We start from the raw sequence: 17,097 nt of genomic DNA on the forward strand, positions 1-17,097 counted from the left end.
AGTAAATTAGTACATTAGCCCCATCAATAAATACAAGAGTTTTGAAGCTGCTCTGTGTAATTTATAAAATACGTTTTTAACCACTTAAACCCCACTGTTATTTTGGGAATTTCCGCTTGGATTTTGCCTACCCAAATTTAAAAGCTTCCAAAATCCACATGCAGAGGTGTAAATGCAAAAAAATTGCATTGTTTTAAAGAAAACCCTTTGAATTTTTATAAAACACTATTGAAAGTGTTTAAAATATCTGTATATGTTGTCTGCGTTATAATAAACACCTAAAAAAAGAGGTGATTTCTGTATTTTGTTTTTATAAACTCAAATTTGAAAGTTCTGTGTGCTGTTTAGGCGTGCTTTAATTAATGTTGGTGGTTCCTGCACATGTCTGTGATCATAGGAAAAAGGAAAAATGTCTCCACCATAATCTATGCAAAAGTTATTGTATTCCAGCTGATGAGAGGTGCTGTACAAGCCATAGGGAGCAATCATTGTTTTCATATTTCACTATTCTTTTGTTTGATCAAACATAATTCACTGTGTTTGGACCACGTCAGACATATAAAAGGATTACTTATGCACATCACCTCAAAAACAGAGGAGAATGGTCCTGAAGCACACAGCATAAGGGAAGAGATGACAGCTGTCTGTGCTATCTGGGGCTGCTTATTGATCATAAATGTATTGTTTTCACTTCTGCGTCATGGAAACACCGCAATTCATTCGACAACTGTTTGATATGTGAATATAATTCAGTAAAAGTAATGCTAGAACCATATAAGCACCGGCAAGAGCTTTCATTTGACTTATAACTTGAATGTGTGTCATATATGAAGCATATAAAAATGAACCAATGTTCAATACCCAGCTCGGGTATCCAAAATACTGTGTATGTAAGTGTAAATAACATTTGTATAGTAGAATTAAAACCAAAGTGATTTATATGTGCATAAAATAGAGATTCTACACTTTCAAACGACACCACTTATGGAGGTCTGGTGCAATGCTAGCCCTTTAAATCTTAAAGAGAAAGTTGATGACGTCACGGACCCGGTTTGAACTACTTTAAAAAAATAATAATAAATTCTAGATATTTAGAGTAGAAACAAGACAACTCTCATCTTGTTTCTAGTCCAAATATCTAGACATTCCTAAATCAAGAAGCATTTTCTAGACAAGCAAACAAGATTGTCTTGTTTACAGAAATAATATGTAAAAATCAAGTTTTTCCTTATGACAAGCAAAAAAATCTGCATAATAACAGTGAATCTTACTTTCTTTGAAATTCAATAGTTTTGTTTATCCCATTGAATTCATATATGCAGATAATTTTGCTTGTTTTAAGGAAAATCTCACTTATTTTTTTACTTATTTCTGTAAACAAGACCATTTTTTGAGGTCTAAAATGTCAGATTGTTCAGATATTTGGACTAGAAAGAAAACAAATCAATAAATGAACACTATTTTTTTTTTTTTTTTTGCAGTGTATACATAAGAATATTTGGTTTTGCCGTGTATTGTAAAGCAACACATTCAAGTTGAGCCGTTTCCCATAGAGTTTACTCAATTAAAATCCCCCTCTTAAAACCTCATACTCTTCTGGGTTTTGGCATCTTATTAAATTCAACAGTAGACCAATGAGACCTGCTGCTTCAAGAGAGATACTGAACTGTGCTTTCTGTGCACTTTACCATCTCATGAGGCCCCGGTAAAGCATTCATGAATGGAAGCAAATCAATGCAACTGAAGCTGATGTGTAATGTGATATAACATGACAGATAAAGATCGTCTGAATTTCACTCATTGGACTCATATTCATACTCAAAGGCTCCATTCAGACAGTGATTGTTTCACAGGGGGTTGCAAGAGATTTTCAACATTTACAGGGAAGAGTTGGTGATTTTACAGCAATATCAAATCCAAATTGTCTGTTTTCTCTAACAATTTTTAATCACCTACTGTTTTTTTTTTTTTTTTTTTACAAACACCGATATTAAGTGATAATTTAGGGTGCTTTCACATCTGTAGTTCGCTTCATTTGGTCCGGACCAAGCACAATAAATGATACATCGTTGCATCGTCTGCCTTCTTTGGGTCGTTTTCACACCACACTGCTGGCTTTGGTCTGAACCAGTTGAAACGAACCAAAATGTAGTCATGTGACAAAATCCACATCTCTCATTGGCCAGATGTTGTTGAACAGATTTCCTAAACTGCTTATTGATTGGTCAGAATTCACGTGCGGGAAAATGCCAGTGAACTCCCACAGGTAAACAAAACCTTTTACTATGAAGGGACGACTGCGCTGCCTGATTGTATCTCTGCTTTAGACAAACTATACATTACGAAAATGAAGCGCGGCCGCGGCTGGAAAACAGTGTTTAATGCATCGCTCGTCACTTCAGGAGGAGACGTGAATTAATTTAGCTAAACTGCGACATGGTCATCTTGCGGAAATATTACCAACGATCCATCAGGTAATGTTTTCCCGCTCTCTCTCTCTGTTGGTAAAGCGCTGTCAACTAATATTTTTCCTCCATATCCCATAATGCACAGTGCATCAGTCTACGGCAGCTGGATTAGTCCAAAAGGCGCAGTACTTTTTGCGGTTGGACCTGTTTTAGGACGGATCATATTCTCACCACAAACAAACCGCTCCAGGGTTCGTTTGAAAGCGTACCGAGACCACCTCTTCAAGCAGGTCTCGGTACGCTTATTTGGTCCGCTTTTGGAGCGCACTCGAGTATTATTGCTGCATTCACACCTGCCCAAACGAACCGCACCAAGAGGGAAAACCAACTCTAGTGCGATCCAACCCAACTAAATCAGGCAGGTGTGAAAGCACCCCTAATTAACATACAAATCCACATCTTTGAGTTTCTAATGAAAAATCAAACTAGAAGTCACTTTGTAAATACTTTCGCCCACTGAAATGCACCGTACAATTGCACTTCATGATAATTTGCATCATAAAAGTGGCATTTCGTGTATTTAAAATGGACACTTGGCATCATTAAAGTTTGTGTTTGTGTAAAACTGGTTTACCGTTGACTTGCCGTCTAATATAATTGCCTGTTGTCTCCATGTTGATCTGTGAATCTAATAAGATGAGTTTGATCAGGGTTAAAACTAAACTCTGCAGCAAAGTTGATGTCGTGAGACAGATTTTAGGATCCCACATATAAAGAGCATCATCTGACTAATTAATGTCACCTGACATTATTGATCATGGACGAGACGTAGTTTTGGATTTAAGCTGAGGTCACACTGCACCTATCTCCCCACAGACTTCCATTCATACACACGCGAATGCGTCAAAGCAGAAACACAAGCTTGTGCAACAAGTTTCGCAGTTCGCTGCGTTGGAATGTTCAAGCTTGCTGAAATTTGACCTGCGAAATCGCATCACATGATTGCGTGAGACCAATTGAAGATCAAAACATGACCTCTCTGGACAAATTTAAAAACATGGTCCAATCACTTTCTTTTTTAGGGCTCTATTTTGACGGTTTACATGTCAGTCCCATATCTGATTTATATTCACATTTGAACGAGGCCTGAAACAGATCTCCGAATACCCGAATGCATGCAATTTCTTTTTTCATTGACACTGTCATAGAACAGATCCAATCTGCATCACATACAAGCAAAAAAATGAGAATTGAGTCACATTTAACTGGCAGTGTAAACAGAGCCTTAGACGCTACTCAACTTACCGAGTACCTGTCCCACGATCATCCTCCCGTCTTCACCGTTGACCGCAGCTCTGGCGTTCCTCTCGTTGGCGTACTGGACAAACGCGAAGCCTTTGTGCACGGAGCAGCCCACGATCTTCCCGTACTTACTAAAGATGGCCTCCACATCGGCCTTGGTCACCAGCATGGTGTTGAGGTTCCCGATGAAGACGCGGGAGTTGAGCGAACGCGGGTCCGTCTTGTTGGTGACATTACTGGCCATCAGGCTGCTGGTAGTGGGGGAATGACTGGGGGAAGAGAGAGGAACAGAGGATCGACAAAAAAAAAAAAAAACACAAGAAGGACAATTGAGAAATGAGTCCATTAATCAAACACCAACCGGACTCAATATCTGTGTTTCCACCAAACATAAATTGAGGAACAATTGGAATATTGCGTAAAACGCTTGCTGACTTTCAATCCCCAAATCAACTCTTTGAATTTCATTCAATCTCCTTCGGCTTAGTCTCTATTTCAGAGGTCGCCACAGCGGAATGAACCGCAAACTATTCCAGCATACGTTTTACGCAGTGGATGCTCTTCCAACCGCTACCCAGTACTGGGAAACACCCATACATTTTCACATTTACACACTACGGCCAATTTAGTTTATTAAACTCCCCTATAGCGCATGTGTTTGGACTGTGGGGGAAACCGGAGCACCCTTAGGAAAGCCACGCCAACACGGGGAGAACATGCAAACTCCACACAGAACTGGCCCAGCTGGAACTCGAACCAGAGACCTTCTTGAGGTGAGGTGACAATGCTAGCCACTGAGCCACCAGAATTGAATTTATCATTAAAACAAATTACGTTTCTACAGTTTGGGAAGTTGGTAGTTCGTTAATTTAATGTAATAACTTGAATTATGCACTGAAAAAACTAGGTTCCACACAAACCCTTCACGTCATCTCAACTTAAATTAGCAAGTTAACTTCATAGTTTTTACAATTTTAAGTTCATTGAAACCAAATTAAGTCGTCTCAATTAGTCACTCAACCCTCCAATCACTTAATAGTTGTGTTGTTTCAGCTTGTTTAAAACAAGTAGCTTGTACAAGCAGCAAAATCTTTTATACTTTATTATACTTGGCACTACTGTTCTAAACGTGATACTTATCTTGAAACTATATCAATTATTTCATGTTTGACTGCAGACTTTGGTTCAGGCATTTCAAAAAGTGACTAAATCATCATTTATAATTGTGTACACTAAAAAAGTTGGGTTCTACACAATCGATTAGTGTTGGGAGAACATGAAGGAATTAAGTTGGCTTATTAGTTATTTAAGTTAACAACTTAAAGTGGATTGAACAAGAATTAAGTTGCCACTTCCCCAAAATAAACTGAATTCAGGAATGACTTTATGCAAAGCTACAGTTTTAAAGTCAACGATAAACTTCCGGTGAAAGCTTAATGTGACTATTTTTCGTTTCACAAGGTTGTTTTTTTTACAGCATCGATGTTGTAATGCAATCACAATACATTCAGTTGAATAGACTTAAGCATTCATTTAGTTGTTCAAGCGTGAAACAAGAGGCCGATGTAATCGCTAGCGCCATCAGGATCAGCAGGCTAGAGCAGAAACTCCATTGAAAATACTGGGGTAATATAAACAGTCATATTTTAAAGATAATGCAGTGCTTCTTGTCTAATCTGAGACCCACTTCATATTGTATATCTAACAGGCAGTGAAGATCGCCAATTTTGAAAGAAATCAATCTTAAATGTGACAATTTTTTAATAAAAAGACACAGAAGCACTTAGGCTGCCTGGCTTAAAAAGTCCCTGTGCATATGTAACGGAGGCCAGCTAGTAAGTGCTGTGCAGGTAAAGCTCACTCCTCTGACCTCTAAACGTGCTCTAGTGACAGACACTAGAGGCCATGGTCTTCAGCCACCTTGTTAGAGCAACTGACTCCCATGCGGAAGGTTGCCGGTTCGATGCCAGCCCGGAGCGGGTTGGGTGGCGTCGGACTGGTGGGGTTGCATTGGTGCCGTGACCCGGATGGGAGTGAGGTTTAGGGGGGTGACTGTAACGGAGGCCAGCTAGTGTGTGCTGTGCAGGTAAACCTCACTCCTCTGACCTCTAAAGGTGCTCTTGCGACAGACACTGGGGGCAATTATCTTTACCCTCCATGTTATAGCAACTGACTCCCATGTGGAAGGTCGCCGGTTCGATACCAGCTCAGAGCAGGTTAGGTGGCGTAGGACCAGCGGGGTTACACATGTTGTTTCAGCTTATTTTAAATAAGTAGTTCAAACAAATAACAGTGTGTACATTGTGTGTACACCGATATTGGTGCATTGGCAATCAAAGTATGCAAAGCATTATGCATTTCTGCTTGTTGTTGTTGCAAATTGAGGAGCTTATTCAGTCATTTCCTTGTGCATGTCGTCTTATCAGATAAACAAATAACCAGAGTTCATGCACATTTAAAAAGGTATGCAAATCATGCATTTTACACGATATCCCAATACAGATGGTTGAAAACACAGCAAGTGAGCGCGGATCAGCTCTGGAACAACATTCACAGTCAATTTCACTCTCATAATAGCATGCACTGATCAATCGCTTACAATACCAGGCCCATGTATGATATCAGGGTCCATTTCGACTGTCAGATCCACAAAAGATTACAGCTCGAATCAAAACATACACGCTTTCAATTAGTCAATTACTGCAAACATTTACCAGAAAACAAGACATTGCTAGCAATAACAAATACAGTGAAGATGTTTAGCTTTGAATAGGCTAAATAAAGTGTTTAAGCATCACAATTAACCGTTACAGGAGTTATTATGATTAAATTCAGAGCCACAGCTGTCATAGATGAAGCTTTCCTGTGTGATGATTTACATTTATAATGCTGTGGATGTTTGTGTTTATGCAGTTTGTTGGGCGACTGTGTGTCTATCTGCGCACACACTGCAGGCCTTGGTGGATGTTTATGCTAATGAGATATAAATATGCATACATTAAAGCATCATCTGCAGCGTGTGTGGTCTTCAAACCCATAAATATCACTTGGACAGGAGGGAATGTGTGTGGTTTTGTGAACATTACGTGTTTGTGTTTCATTGTCTGTGCTTGCTACACATTTGAGGGGTTTATCTAGCGTGTTTGAGATGGACTGGGCTGTGTTTTGGACTATGTTTGGGCGCGTTTCTTTGGGAAAAGGCCGCCATATAACGTGCAGATTGAGCTACTGAAGTGTGCTGAGGGGGATGTTGGGGGTTGAATAGTCAGAACTCACTCCATTCTGTCTGTAATTCAGCTTGAGTCGTCTGTCTGCCTGATTCTGTTGGAGAAAAGAGGGTTGTTATTGGACACCGTTGAGCCGCTGTGAGCTCAGTGCATTGTGGGTGAAGGTCGTATTGAATGGGTGGGTGATGCTGATGCAAACCCACCGCACTTTTTACGGACGTCACACCAATTTTTACAGTGTTCCCCAAGGTCTAACAAGCAGGCTAGTGTTCGGATGCTGCCACCAAGTGGTTGCTTCATGCAAGTTCGTTTAAAGACAAACAGAGCTAAATCCATTTTAATTAACTGCAGAAATGTCCAAAAATGAATGTCGTTTGCTAGTCGTGGTGAGATAAGGGCTCCCAATCTAAGCCAAACTATCAAATTCCCTGACTTATAAGAGGATAAAGCATAGCATATCCAAAAACAAAAGTGTGCCCACTATTTATGCACCCCCAAGTGCTTTCAAACCACTTCTTTCTTTTGTTGAACAGACTTTTCATGTTGGGTAAAGTATCCCCTTAAATGACTAAAGGATCGTTCAGCCCAAAATTAAAATGTGCAAACTAAACGTTTAACCTTATTGATTAACGGCAGACATTTCCAAAATTGCACTGCAAAAAATGCTTTTCTTACTTAGATTTTTTGTCTTGTTTCTAGTCCAAATATCTGAAAATTCCTAAATCAAGAAGAATTTTCGAGACAAGCAAAACATATTGTCTTGTTTTGAGAAATAATATGCCAATAATAAGTGAGATTTTCCTTAAAACGAGCAAAATAATCTGCCAATGGGGTAAGCAAAATAATCTTACGTCAAAAGAAAAAAACAAGATTTTGCTTACCCCATTGGCAGATTATTTTGCTTGTATTTAAGAAAAACTCACTTATTATTGGCATATAATTACTCAAAACAAGAAGGTATGTTTTGCTTGTCTAGAAAATGCCTCTTGATATAAGAAATTTTAGATATTTAGACTAGAAACAAGACAAAAAAACTAAGCAAGAAAAGCATTTTTTGCAGTGCGAGTGTTGTTTGCTGGTGGTGAAATGACCAGAGTTCCCATTCTAAGCTAAAAAATCTAATTCCCTGACTTGTAAGAAGACAGTTCACCCAAAAATGAACAATTACTGTTTGTGCACCCTCAAGTGGCATCCTGTAAACATTGACTTTCATAGTAGGAAAGAATTACACTATACACTATTATATTATTACATTATTATATTACTATTACACTATAGAAGTCAGTGGTTACAGGTTTCCAACGCATTTCCAAAATATCTTCTGTGTTTAGCAAATGAAAGAAACATATAAAGGGTTTAGAAATGTAATGTATTTTTTTTATTTAATGCCATGTCCGCAACCAAGGCTATCTTCATGGCAGGAATCTTTCAACAATAAATATATAATTTAAAAATCAACAAACAAAATAAAACATGAATTAAATAAGATTTTTTGTGTTAATACATGATACAAATTCTAAAATCTTTTCTGGTTTCACGTTGTCAAAAATGTCCTTAAAAGAGTTCATTTCATAAAAAAGTCCTTCTGGAATCAGTAAAAGCAGGTCAGTCCAGTAAAATATGTTTTATAAGAGGAGTTTTGCAGCACAAACACTGAGTAGGGTTTTCACCTTGGAGCAAAAAACCATGTGCCCAATACGACATCTGGTAAAAACGACTTGATCAAATCGATTCTTAAAATGTCTTAAAATTCTGTGTGAAACTTCAGGTTGGATTTCATGTAATTTATTGTTTTATAAAGGGTTTAAAATGAGCAAAAAGTGAGCAAATTACAAGTTTATTTGTGGGTGAAGTATGCCTTTAAATGACTTGAAGAACAGTTCATGGGAACTAAACTAAACATTTTTAACCTCTAATTAATTGCAGAAATGTCAAGAATTGTGTGTTGTTTAATAGTGCTGGTGAAATGATCAGTGTTCCCATTCTAAGCCAAAATATCCAATTAGAGGAAAGTTCACACCAAAAATGAACATTTACTCACTATTTACACACCCTCGAGTGGTTTCAACGCTTTACATTTAGCAGATGCTTTTATCCAAAGCGACTTACAAATGAGGACAAGGAAGCAACTTACAAAACTATAAGAGCAACAATTGATAAGTGCTGTAGACGAGTTTTAGGTGTGTAAAGTCTAAGAAGGAAAGCGTTAGTAATGTAATTTTTATTTATTTTGTGCTTTATGAGTTTCTTTCATCTGCTGAACACTAAAGAAGGCATTTTGAAAATACCTGAAATCCTGCAATCATTGGCTTGCATAGTGGGAAAATAAATTATACAATAGAAGTGAACGGTTACACATTTCCACCAAGCATCACCAAGAAACGTATACAGGTTTGAAATGAGTAAAGATGAGCAAATTACAATTTTATTTTTAGGTGAAGTATCCCTCAAAAAACTAAAAGAATAGTTAAACTCAAAATTAAAATGGAGTAACAAAACTTATACTTTAATTAATTAATTTATAAAAGAATTTAATAATGTTTGCTAGATGTAAAATGATCAGGGTTCCCATGCTAAGCCAAAATATCAAATTACCTGACCTGAGAGGATAAAGGATAGATCATCCAAAAACAAAAATGTACTCATTTACTGTGCCTCAAGTGGTTTCAAACCTCTAGGAGTTTCTTTCTTTGGTTGAACCGAGTTTTCATGTTGGGTAAAGTTTCCCTTTAAATGACTAAAGGATCGTTCACCCAAAACTAAAATGGACTGAACTAAACTTTTAATCTTAGTGATTAATTGCAGACATTTACAAAGTTTCCATTCTAAACTAAAATATTCAATTCCCTGACTTTTAAGAGTAGTTTGCCCAAAAGTGAAAATGTAACCTATTTGTGCACCCTCAAGCGGTGTCCTGTAAACATTGACTTTCATAGCAGGAAAGAACAATACTATGAAATCCAATGGTGACAGGTTTCCAATGTATTCCCAAAATATCTTCTTTTGTGTTTAGCAAATAAAAAAAATAAAAAAACTCATACAAGTTTGAAATGAGTAAAGATGAGCAAATGGCAATTTTATTTTTGGACAAAGAATAATTCACTCAAAAACGAAGTAAACTTTAAACTTTTTAATTTAATTGCTGAAGTGTTTTTAATTTAATTTAATTGCTGAAGCTAGTCGTGGCAAAATGATCAGGGTTCCTATTCTAAGCCACAATATCAAATTCCCCGAATCAGAGGATAGTTCACCCAAATATGAACATTTACTCACTATTTAAACACCCTTAAGTGATTTCAAACCGTTGAGATTCTATCTTCTGTTGAACACTAAAGAAAATATTCTGAAGAAACCTGAAATCCTGCAATCACTGACTTTCATAGTAGGAAAAGTAACTTTGAAATAATCAGAAATGCTTTGAATGTTTTGAAATGAGTAAAGGGCGAGCAAATGATAATTTTATTTTTTTAGTGATGTATCCCTTTAAATGACTAAAGGATAGTTCACCTAAAATTACAACGAACTAAACTTTTAACCTTTTTAATCATTTGCAGAAAGGTCCAAAAATGAGTGTTGTTTGCTAGTTGGGGTGAAATGACAAGCATTCCCATTCTAAGCCAAACTACCAAACCCCCTGACTTAGAGGATAGAAGATAGTTCACCCAAAACTTAACATTCATTCATTCATTCATTTTCTTGTCAGCTTAGTCCCTTTATTAATCCGGGGTCGCCACAGCGAAATGAACCGCCAACTTATCCAGCAGTTTTTTACGCAGAGGATGCCATTCCAGCCGCAACCCATCTCTGGGAAACATCCACACACTCATTCACACACTACTGACAATTTAGCCTAACCCAATTCACCTGTACTGCATGTCTTTGGACTGTGGGGGAAACCGGAGCACCCGGAGGAAACCCACGCAAAGGCAGGGAGAACATGCAAACTCCACACAGAAACGCCAACTGAGCCGAGGTTCGAACCAGCGACCTTGTTGCTGTGAGGCAACAGCACTACCTACTGCGCCACTGCCTCACCCCCCAAAACTTAACATTTACTCACTATTTACTCTCCCTCAAGAGGTTTAAACCTTTATGAGTTTCTTTCATCTGCTGAACACTAAAGATATTTAGAAGAAACCTGAAATCGTGTAACCACTGACTTTCCTAGTAGGTAAGAAATTAAACTATTAAAGTCAGTGGTTGCAGGTTTCCAACGTATTTCCAACATATCTTCTTTCGTGTTTAGCAAATGAAAGAAACTTTGAATGATGAAAGATACAGGTTTGTAATAAGTAAAGATGAGCAAAATGACAGAGTTTTCATTTTGGGTGAAGTGTTTTTTTTTTAATTTTTTTAATTCAACCAAAAAAAAAAAAAAAACTCAACTCCTAACCTCTTTAATGAATTATTAATTAATAAATGTCCAAAATTGAGTGTTGCTAGTCATGGTGAAATGATCATTCTAAGCCAAATTATCAACTTGCTCATAAGAGGAAAGCTCACCTAAAAATGAAATCTTACTCTCCCTTAAGTTGTTGCAAACCTTTACAAGTTTCTAATGTTGAACACTAAAGAGGATACTTTGAAGAATCCTGAAATCCTGCAGCCATTGACTTACCTAGGATTATTCATAGAAATTAAAATATGAAAGTAAATGGTCACAGGTTTACAACAGAAGAAAGAAACTTTTGAAATGAGTAAAGAGTGAGTAAATTTAACGCAATCTCAAGACAGTTCGTAACTTTGATTTAGTGGCTAATTTGTATGAATTCGTACGATCTTATTGGTACCTTTTACTACGATTTGCTCATCCATCAATGACGGTTGGGTTTAGGGGTGGAGTTAGGTGCCACGCCTCCTTTTTAAAATCATACAATTTCGTACGACTGAACTCGTACAAATTAGCCACTAAACTGGCAAAACGTAAAATACTTACGTTTTCTCGTAAGATCAGGCTAGTAAATTATCATGATTTTCATTTTTGTTTGAACTATCTCTAACTAAAATGACACAGGATAATAGATCCAAAAATGAAAAAGTACTCACTATATACAAGGACTGCACGATTACGACCAAAATCATAATTGTTGACTATGCCATTGAAATCGTATTTATTAATTGTGAAGATCACAATGTATATTTATTGATGTTTTAAACAGCTTTATTCAATTGTTTGAAGCAACTGCATGCCAAAACTATTACTGCTTTTCTCATTGTCGACATTACATTGGTTCAGTTTCTTGCCATAAAAAAGAAAAATAGGCAACCGTGACATTATGAAACTGAACAATACTGCCTTTCTGCCTTTAATTGTTTTGTTGAATCAACTGACATTTTCTAGTTGTCTTAAGTCAGTAAAACTGACTAAAAATGTTTAGTTGAACTTTGTTAACTACAAAAACTATTTAGTTAAAACACAACTACTAAACTTAAGCTAAACGAAAAGTGTAATCAAATATAATCTGGATACTGTTTATAAACTTTACTGTATACATTTAAATAAAGATTAAACATCATTAAAGTGACAACAGAAAATCAGTCAAGACCTATGTACATCTTACTACCGTTTTCATGTGAAAACATCCTTCCCTTTATAGCACTGATGGGGCATTTTGCTAAATTGTAGCTAAATGCTGCATTGAAACACACATGCTCATTTTTAGGCTATGAGAAGCAGTAAACACACAGTTAAAAAAATTACATGATGCCATCATGTAAATAACATAAAGGCTAATATAATAGTAGGTTAATGTGACATGCTCTAAAAATGCATCTAATGCACGCAGAGTATTTTATCCGCGATCATGATGAGAAGTAATTTTCACCTATTTGTATAGTGCTTTTACAATGTAAAAATTTTTAATTCTTCAGCCCTGTTTATTAACTCTTTATCAAAAACTGTCATCGTTTTTTCACTGTTTACTTGTTTAAAACATTTTAACTTTTTTGTTAAACCTAAAAGATGATATTTTTAAGAATGCTGGAAACCTGTCTTAACTTCCATAGTAGAAAAGAAATATTATGGAAGCAAATGGTTACAGGTTTTCTTTTTTGTTTTGTTTGTACATTGAAATACTACATTTTACAAAAAATTTTTTACAACAATAACCTTGTTGCATTTACAAATTATACAAAATATGAGTGTGTGTGTGTGTGTGTGTGTATATATATAAACTAAAAGCATACAAACAAACAAAATTAAAATAAATAAATAAGTAAAAAAAATAAAATAAAAGTAAAACTGTGTCTCTTTTAGTCATTAATGGTAATCTATTTAAACATGGTTACAGGTTTCCAACATTCTTCAAAATATCTTCCTCTGTTTTCAGTGAAAGGAAAACTAGTTTCTGATTTCAAACAAGCAAGCAATGAGTAAATGACAGCATTTTTGGGGGTTGAACTATCCTTTCTAAAGCAATGTAATTCACTACATTTAACGCAAAAAAAAAAATATATATATATATATATATATATATATATATATATATATATATATATATATATAATAATATTATTATTATTATTAAAGAGACGCAGTTTTACTTATTTTTTATTTTTGTTTGTTCGTTTGTATGCTTTTAGTTTTATATATATATATATATATATATATATATATATATATATATATATGTATATGTATATGTATATATATATATATATATATATATATATATATATATATATATATATATATATATATATATATATATATATATCTATATCAAAATCTAAATTTTAATTTAATTTTTAAATGCTGCAGATTTCCTAAAGATTTAAGCCAAGCAAGACACTGTTTAAATTCGTGCCACACCATCTGCACTGTTTTATGTGTTCATCTATACAATCAATAGCATGGTAAACAACATGCTACATATAAAAAAAATAAAGCCTGTAAAAAAAAGAAAAAAAAGGGAAGTAACATTTTAAATGACAAACAAAAATCCCTGATATTCCCCGACTTGGACAACAAAAATATTAAATTCCCTGACTTTCAATGTCTTGAATAGACAATTAATTAAAAATTCATTTATATTCCAGATGCATCAAATCCTTTGTGGATGGAAGAAAAGAAAAAATATTTCAGAGATTAAAAGCGATGCCCTCGGCCGAGCGTAAGACACACGCTATTAAACCAGTATTATAAACTACTGCACAAAAGGAGATGAATATCAGTGGGCCTGCAGGAAATCTGGAAGTGTACAGGGATCACAGTATCTGCCTGATTTTAAAGTAGGTCTGAGGTCTGCTCAAATTAATTAAATCTTTCAATCGCTCTATGCATAATGATAGACCGAAGAACAAAAATGACCTAGACATAATCAGGTCTTTAAAGTATTAATTATAGTAGAGTTGAAAGGTAACAGCACTGTTCTTACTGTACTAATTCACAAATTTGAGATCTGATGATGACGAAAAACATTGAAAAATAAAAAGTTAAGTCAACTTATTATTGTAAAGCAACTTGCTGCACAATTTACCCAAGTACCACAGTTGACTTTAAGCCGAGTCAACTCATAAATGCTGTACAGCAAGCTGCCTTACAATTTTAAGTGTCAATGTTTTGTTTTTAGAGTGAATTGATGAGGATTGGACTACTCTTTATAGTCATTAACTTCAGTTTAAACGAATGCATGAGGTAAAGGCTGAAACTAGGGCTGTGCAATATGACAAGATGTATATAGTAAGGACAAAAGAAAGCTTTATAGTTTCATATGCTCTATTGTTTATTTAGTGGTGTCACAAATCGAATTGCTTACCGTAGGCTAATACTTTTTTATAATTTATAGGAGTGCAATATGCCATTACAGCTGCAGATAGAAACATGAATAACAGCATGGTGAAAAAGCTGCAATCTTGAAAATGATGTTCACATTTTGTATGTTATTTATCAACATTTTATTGGCACTTTTATGTTGGACCTGTTCTCATTCATTTTATATTTTAATAACATTTATTTTATGTTTTTACAGTTTCAATCAAACATTTGCCCTGTAAGTATATGGATAGGAACATTTGACTAAAACTAATAATTGATTGAATTTACAGAAATAGTACGGTCTTGTAATATGTATTGTTATCGGGTTATTAGATTACATGTAGTGCGTTATTTGTCATGTTGCTAAGCCCTAGGTGCAAATTGTGTAAAATCTTCAAAAATATACAGTTTAAGGATTCATTCTTTTATTTTCTTGTAGGCTTAGTCCCTTTATTAATCCGGGGTCGCCACAGCGGAATGAACCGCCAACTTATCCATCAAGTTTTTACGCAGCGGATGCCCTTTCAGCCGCAACCCATCCCTGGGGAAGGTTTAAGGATTCAGTGTTATAAGAACATTTTAAATAAGAAATTGACATTCTTTGAATTTTTCATGTGCTGAAGACTTGTCTTTGCACTCATCTAGAAAACAAGGGAAAAATGAATAAATTTATGGGCCATTCTACAGAAAAAGTGCAGTTTTTGTTTGGGAAAATGTCAAAAAAAAAAAAAAAAAAAAAAAGCAGACACCACATCAAATGATTACTTTTGACTTTATGGACACACAAATGACAGTGTGTGTGTGTAATATATATATATATATATATATATATATATATATATATATATATATATATATATATATATATATATATATATATACATACACACACACACACACACACATATATATATACATATATATATATACATATATATATATATATATATATATATATATATATATATATATATATATATATATATATACATACACACACACACACACACATATATATATACATATATATATACACATACATATATATATATATATATATATACATATACATATATACACACACACACATATATATACACACACATACATATATATACACACACATCATTTTTTTTGTACATTTAAGACTTCCATCTACCATTTTTGTCACTGGTGTTGCCAATTTGTCAAAATTAAAGGTTATGAAATATTATTTCTTAATTTGTTTATGTTACCAGTTACAGACAAACAATGATATTAAAAAAAATAAGGAGATTGTTTTAACCAGGTTTGTTAAAAGTGTTGAACTTAGTGCAACCACACATTTGCTATATTGGGACGTCAAAAGTCATGTCAACATTTGTTTTTTATTGTACAACAAGTGATTTTTATTGCAAAATGATAAATTTTTGTTATATTGTAACACCAGTGATAAAAAATTACTTAGTCTAAATATATATAAATATACACACACACACACACACACATATATATATATATATATATATATATATATATATATATATATATATATATATATATATATATATATATATTATTATTATTATTATTATTTAAGGATTTAATTTTTTATGTAATTTACATTGGCTATTTTCCTATTTTGAAAGGAAGAAAAATCTGTTTTGATCTCAAAATAAAGCACTTTCCTTCTGTATTGTAATTAAAACACAATTATTGCCACATTGATAACTCAAAAGGGTGTTAATTGCTCAGTTTCTTTTTAAATTAATAAAAAAATAATAATTGTAAACCTAAAGATTTTTTTCGAATGTAATATTGCGGCTAAATCTAGTGACAAAAAAAATGCAAACATTTCTGTAGAATGACCCGTATACAGATTTTAATGACAAGAAATCTTGTATTTGCCCCATATAGTATACTAAACAAATAATTATGTAATAATAATGGCATTTCTTAGTGTCAGAGGGTGGGATTCAGAGAAATGTTGTTTGTATTTAAACTTTAAAACCTCCAGTAACCGTGCTATTCTCCGATTGTACCAATATAAATACAACAAAAACAGGTTTTGTGATTGTTTTTGAAGTGTTTGCTACTCTACAACAGTTTTGAACAAAGTGATGGATGTAGACAAAGCCGCAAACGGGAGTCTAGTCTACATCAAACACTTGTCAGGAAAATTGCAGAAGTGGAGAATAAAAAAAATTTAAATAAAAAACAACTTACGGATTGATGCGGGTCAAAAAAGCTTCCTCAAAAACTACAAAAAAGCAAAATAAAAACAAAACAAAAAATCAGTTCTTAATATCTACGATCCCTTTCAACTGACTAGCAGGGACTTATGTGAATATACACAACCAATTAAACCACCTGAATGCACAGATTTGGTGTAAACTGTGACCCCATGACATTAAAATGGTAAATG

The 17,097-nt window shown here is 34.5% G+C and overlaps 1 protein-coding gene across 19 annotated transcripts in view; it reads right to left on the bottom strand.

The window, feature by feature from the left end:
* zgc:55733 overlaps positions 1-17,097 on the bottom strand; it is a 38,232-nt gene that overhangs the window by 15,361 nt on the left and 5,774 nt on the right. For 5 of the 19 annotated variants that reach the window (XR_012382338.1, XM_021477445.2, XM_021477442.2 and 2 more), the window contains exons 2-4: positions 16,899-16,932; positions 6,987-7,031; positions 3,714-3,979 (exon numbers count right to left, since the gene is read on the bottom strand). Coding sequence is in view for 9 of the 19 variants with exons in the window: in XM_021477445.2 (XP_021333120.1) it covers positions 3,714-3,979; positions 6,987-6,991 (271 nt within the window). In the remaining 10 variants the exon portion in view is untranslated. 19 annotated transcript variants of the gene reach the window in all.

The sequence above is a fragment of the Danio rerio genome, chromosome 7 (genome assembly GCF_049306965.1).
Source record: "Danio rerio strain Tuebingen ecotype United States chromosome 7, GRCz12tu, whole genome shotgun sequence".
Taxonomy (NCBI): Eukaryota; Metazoa; Chordata; class Actinopteri; order Cypriniformes; family Danionidae; genus Danio; species Danio rerio.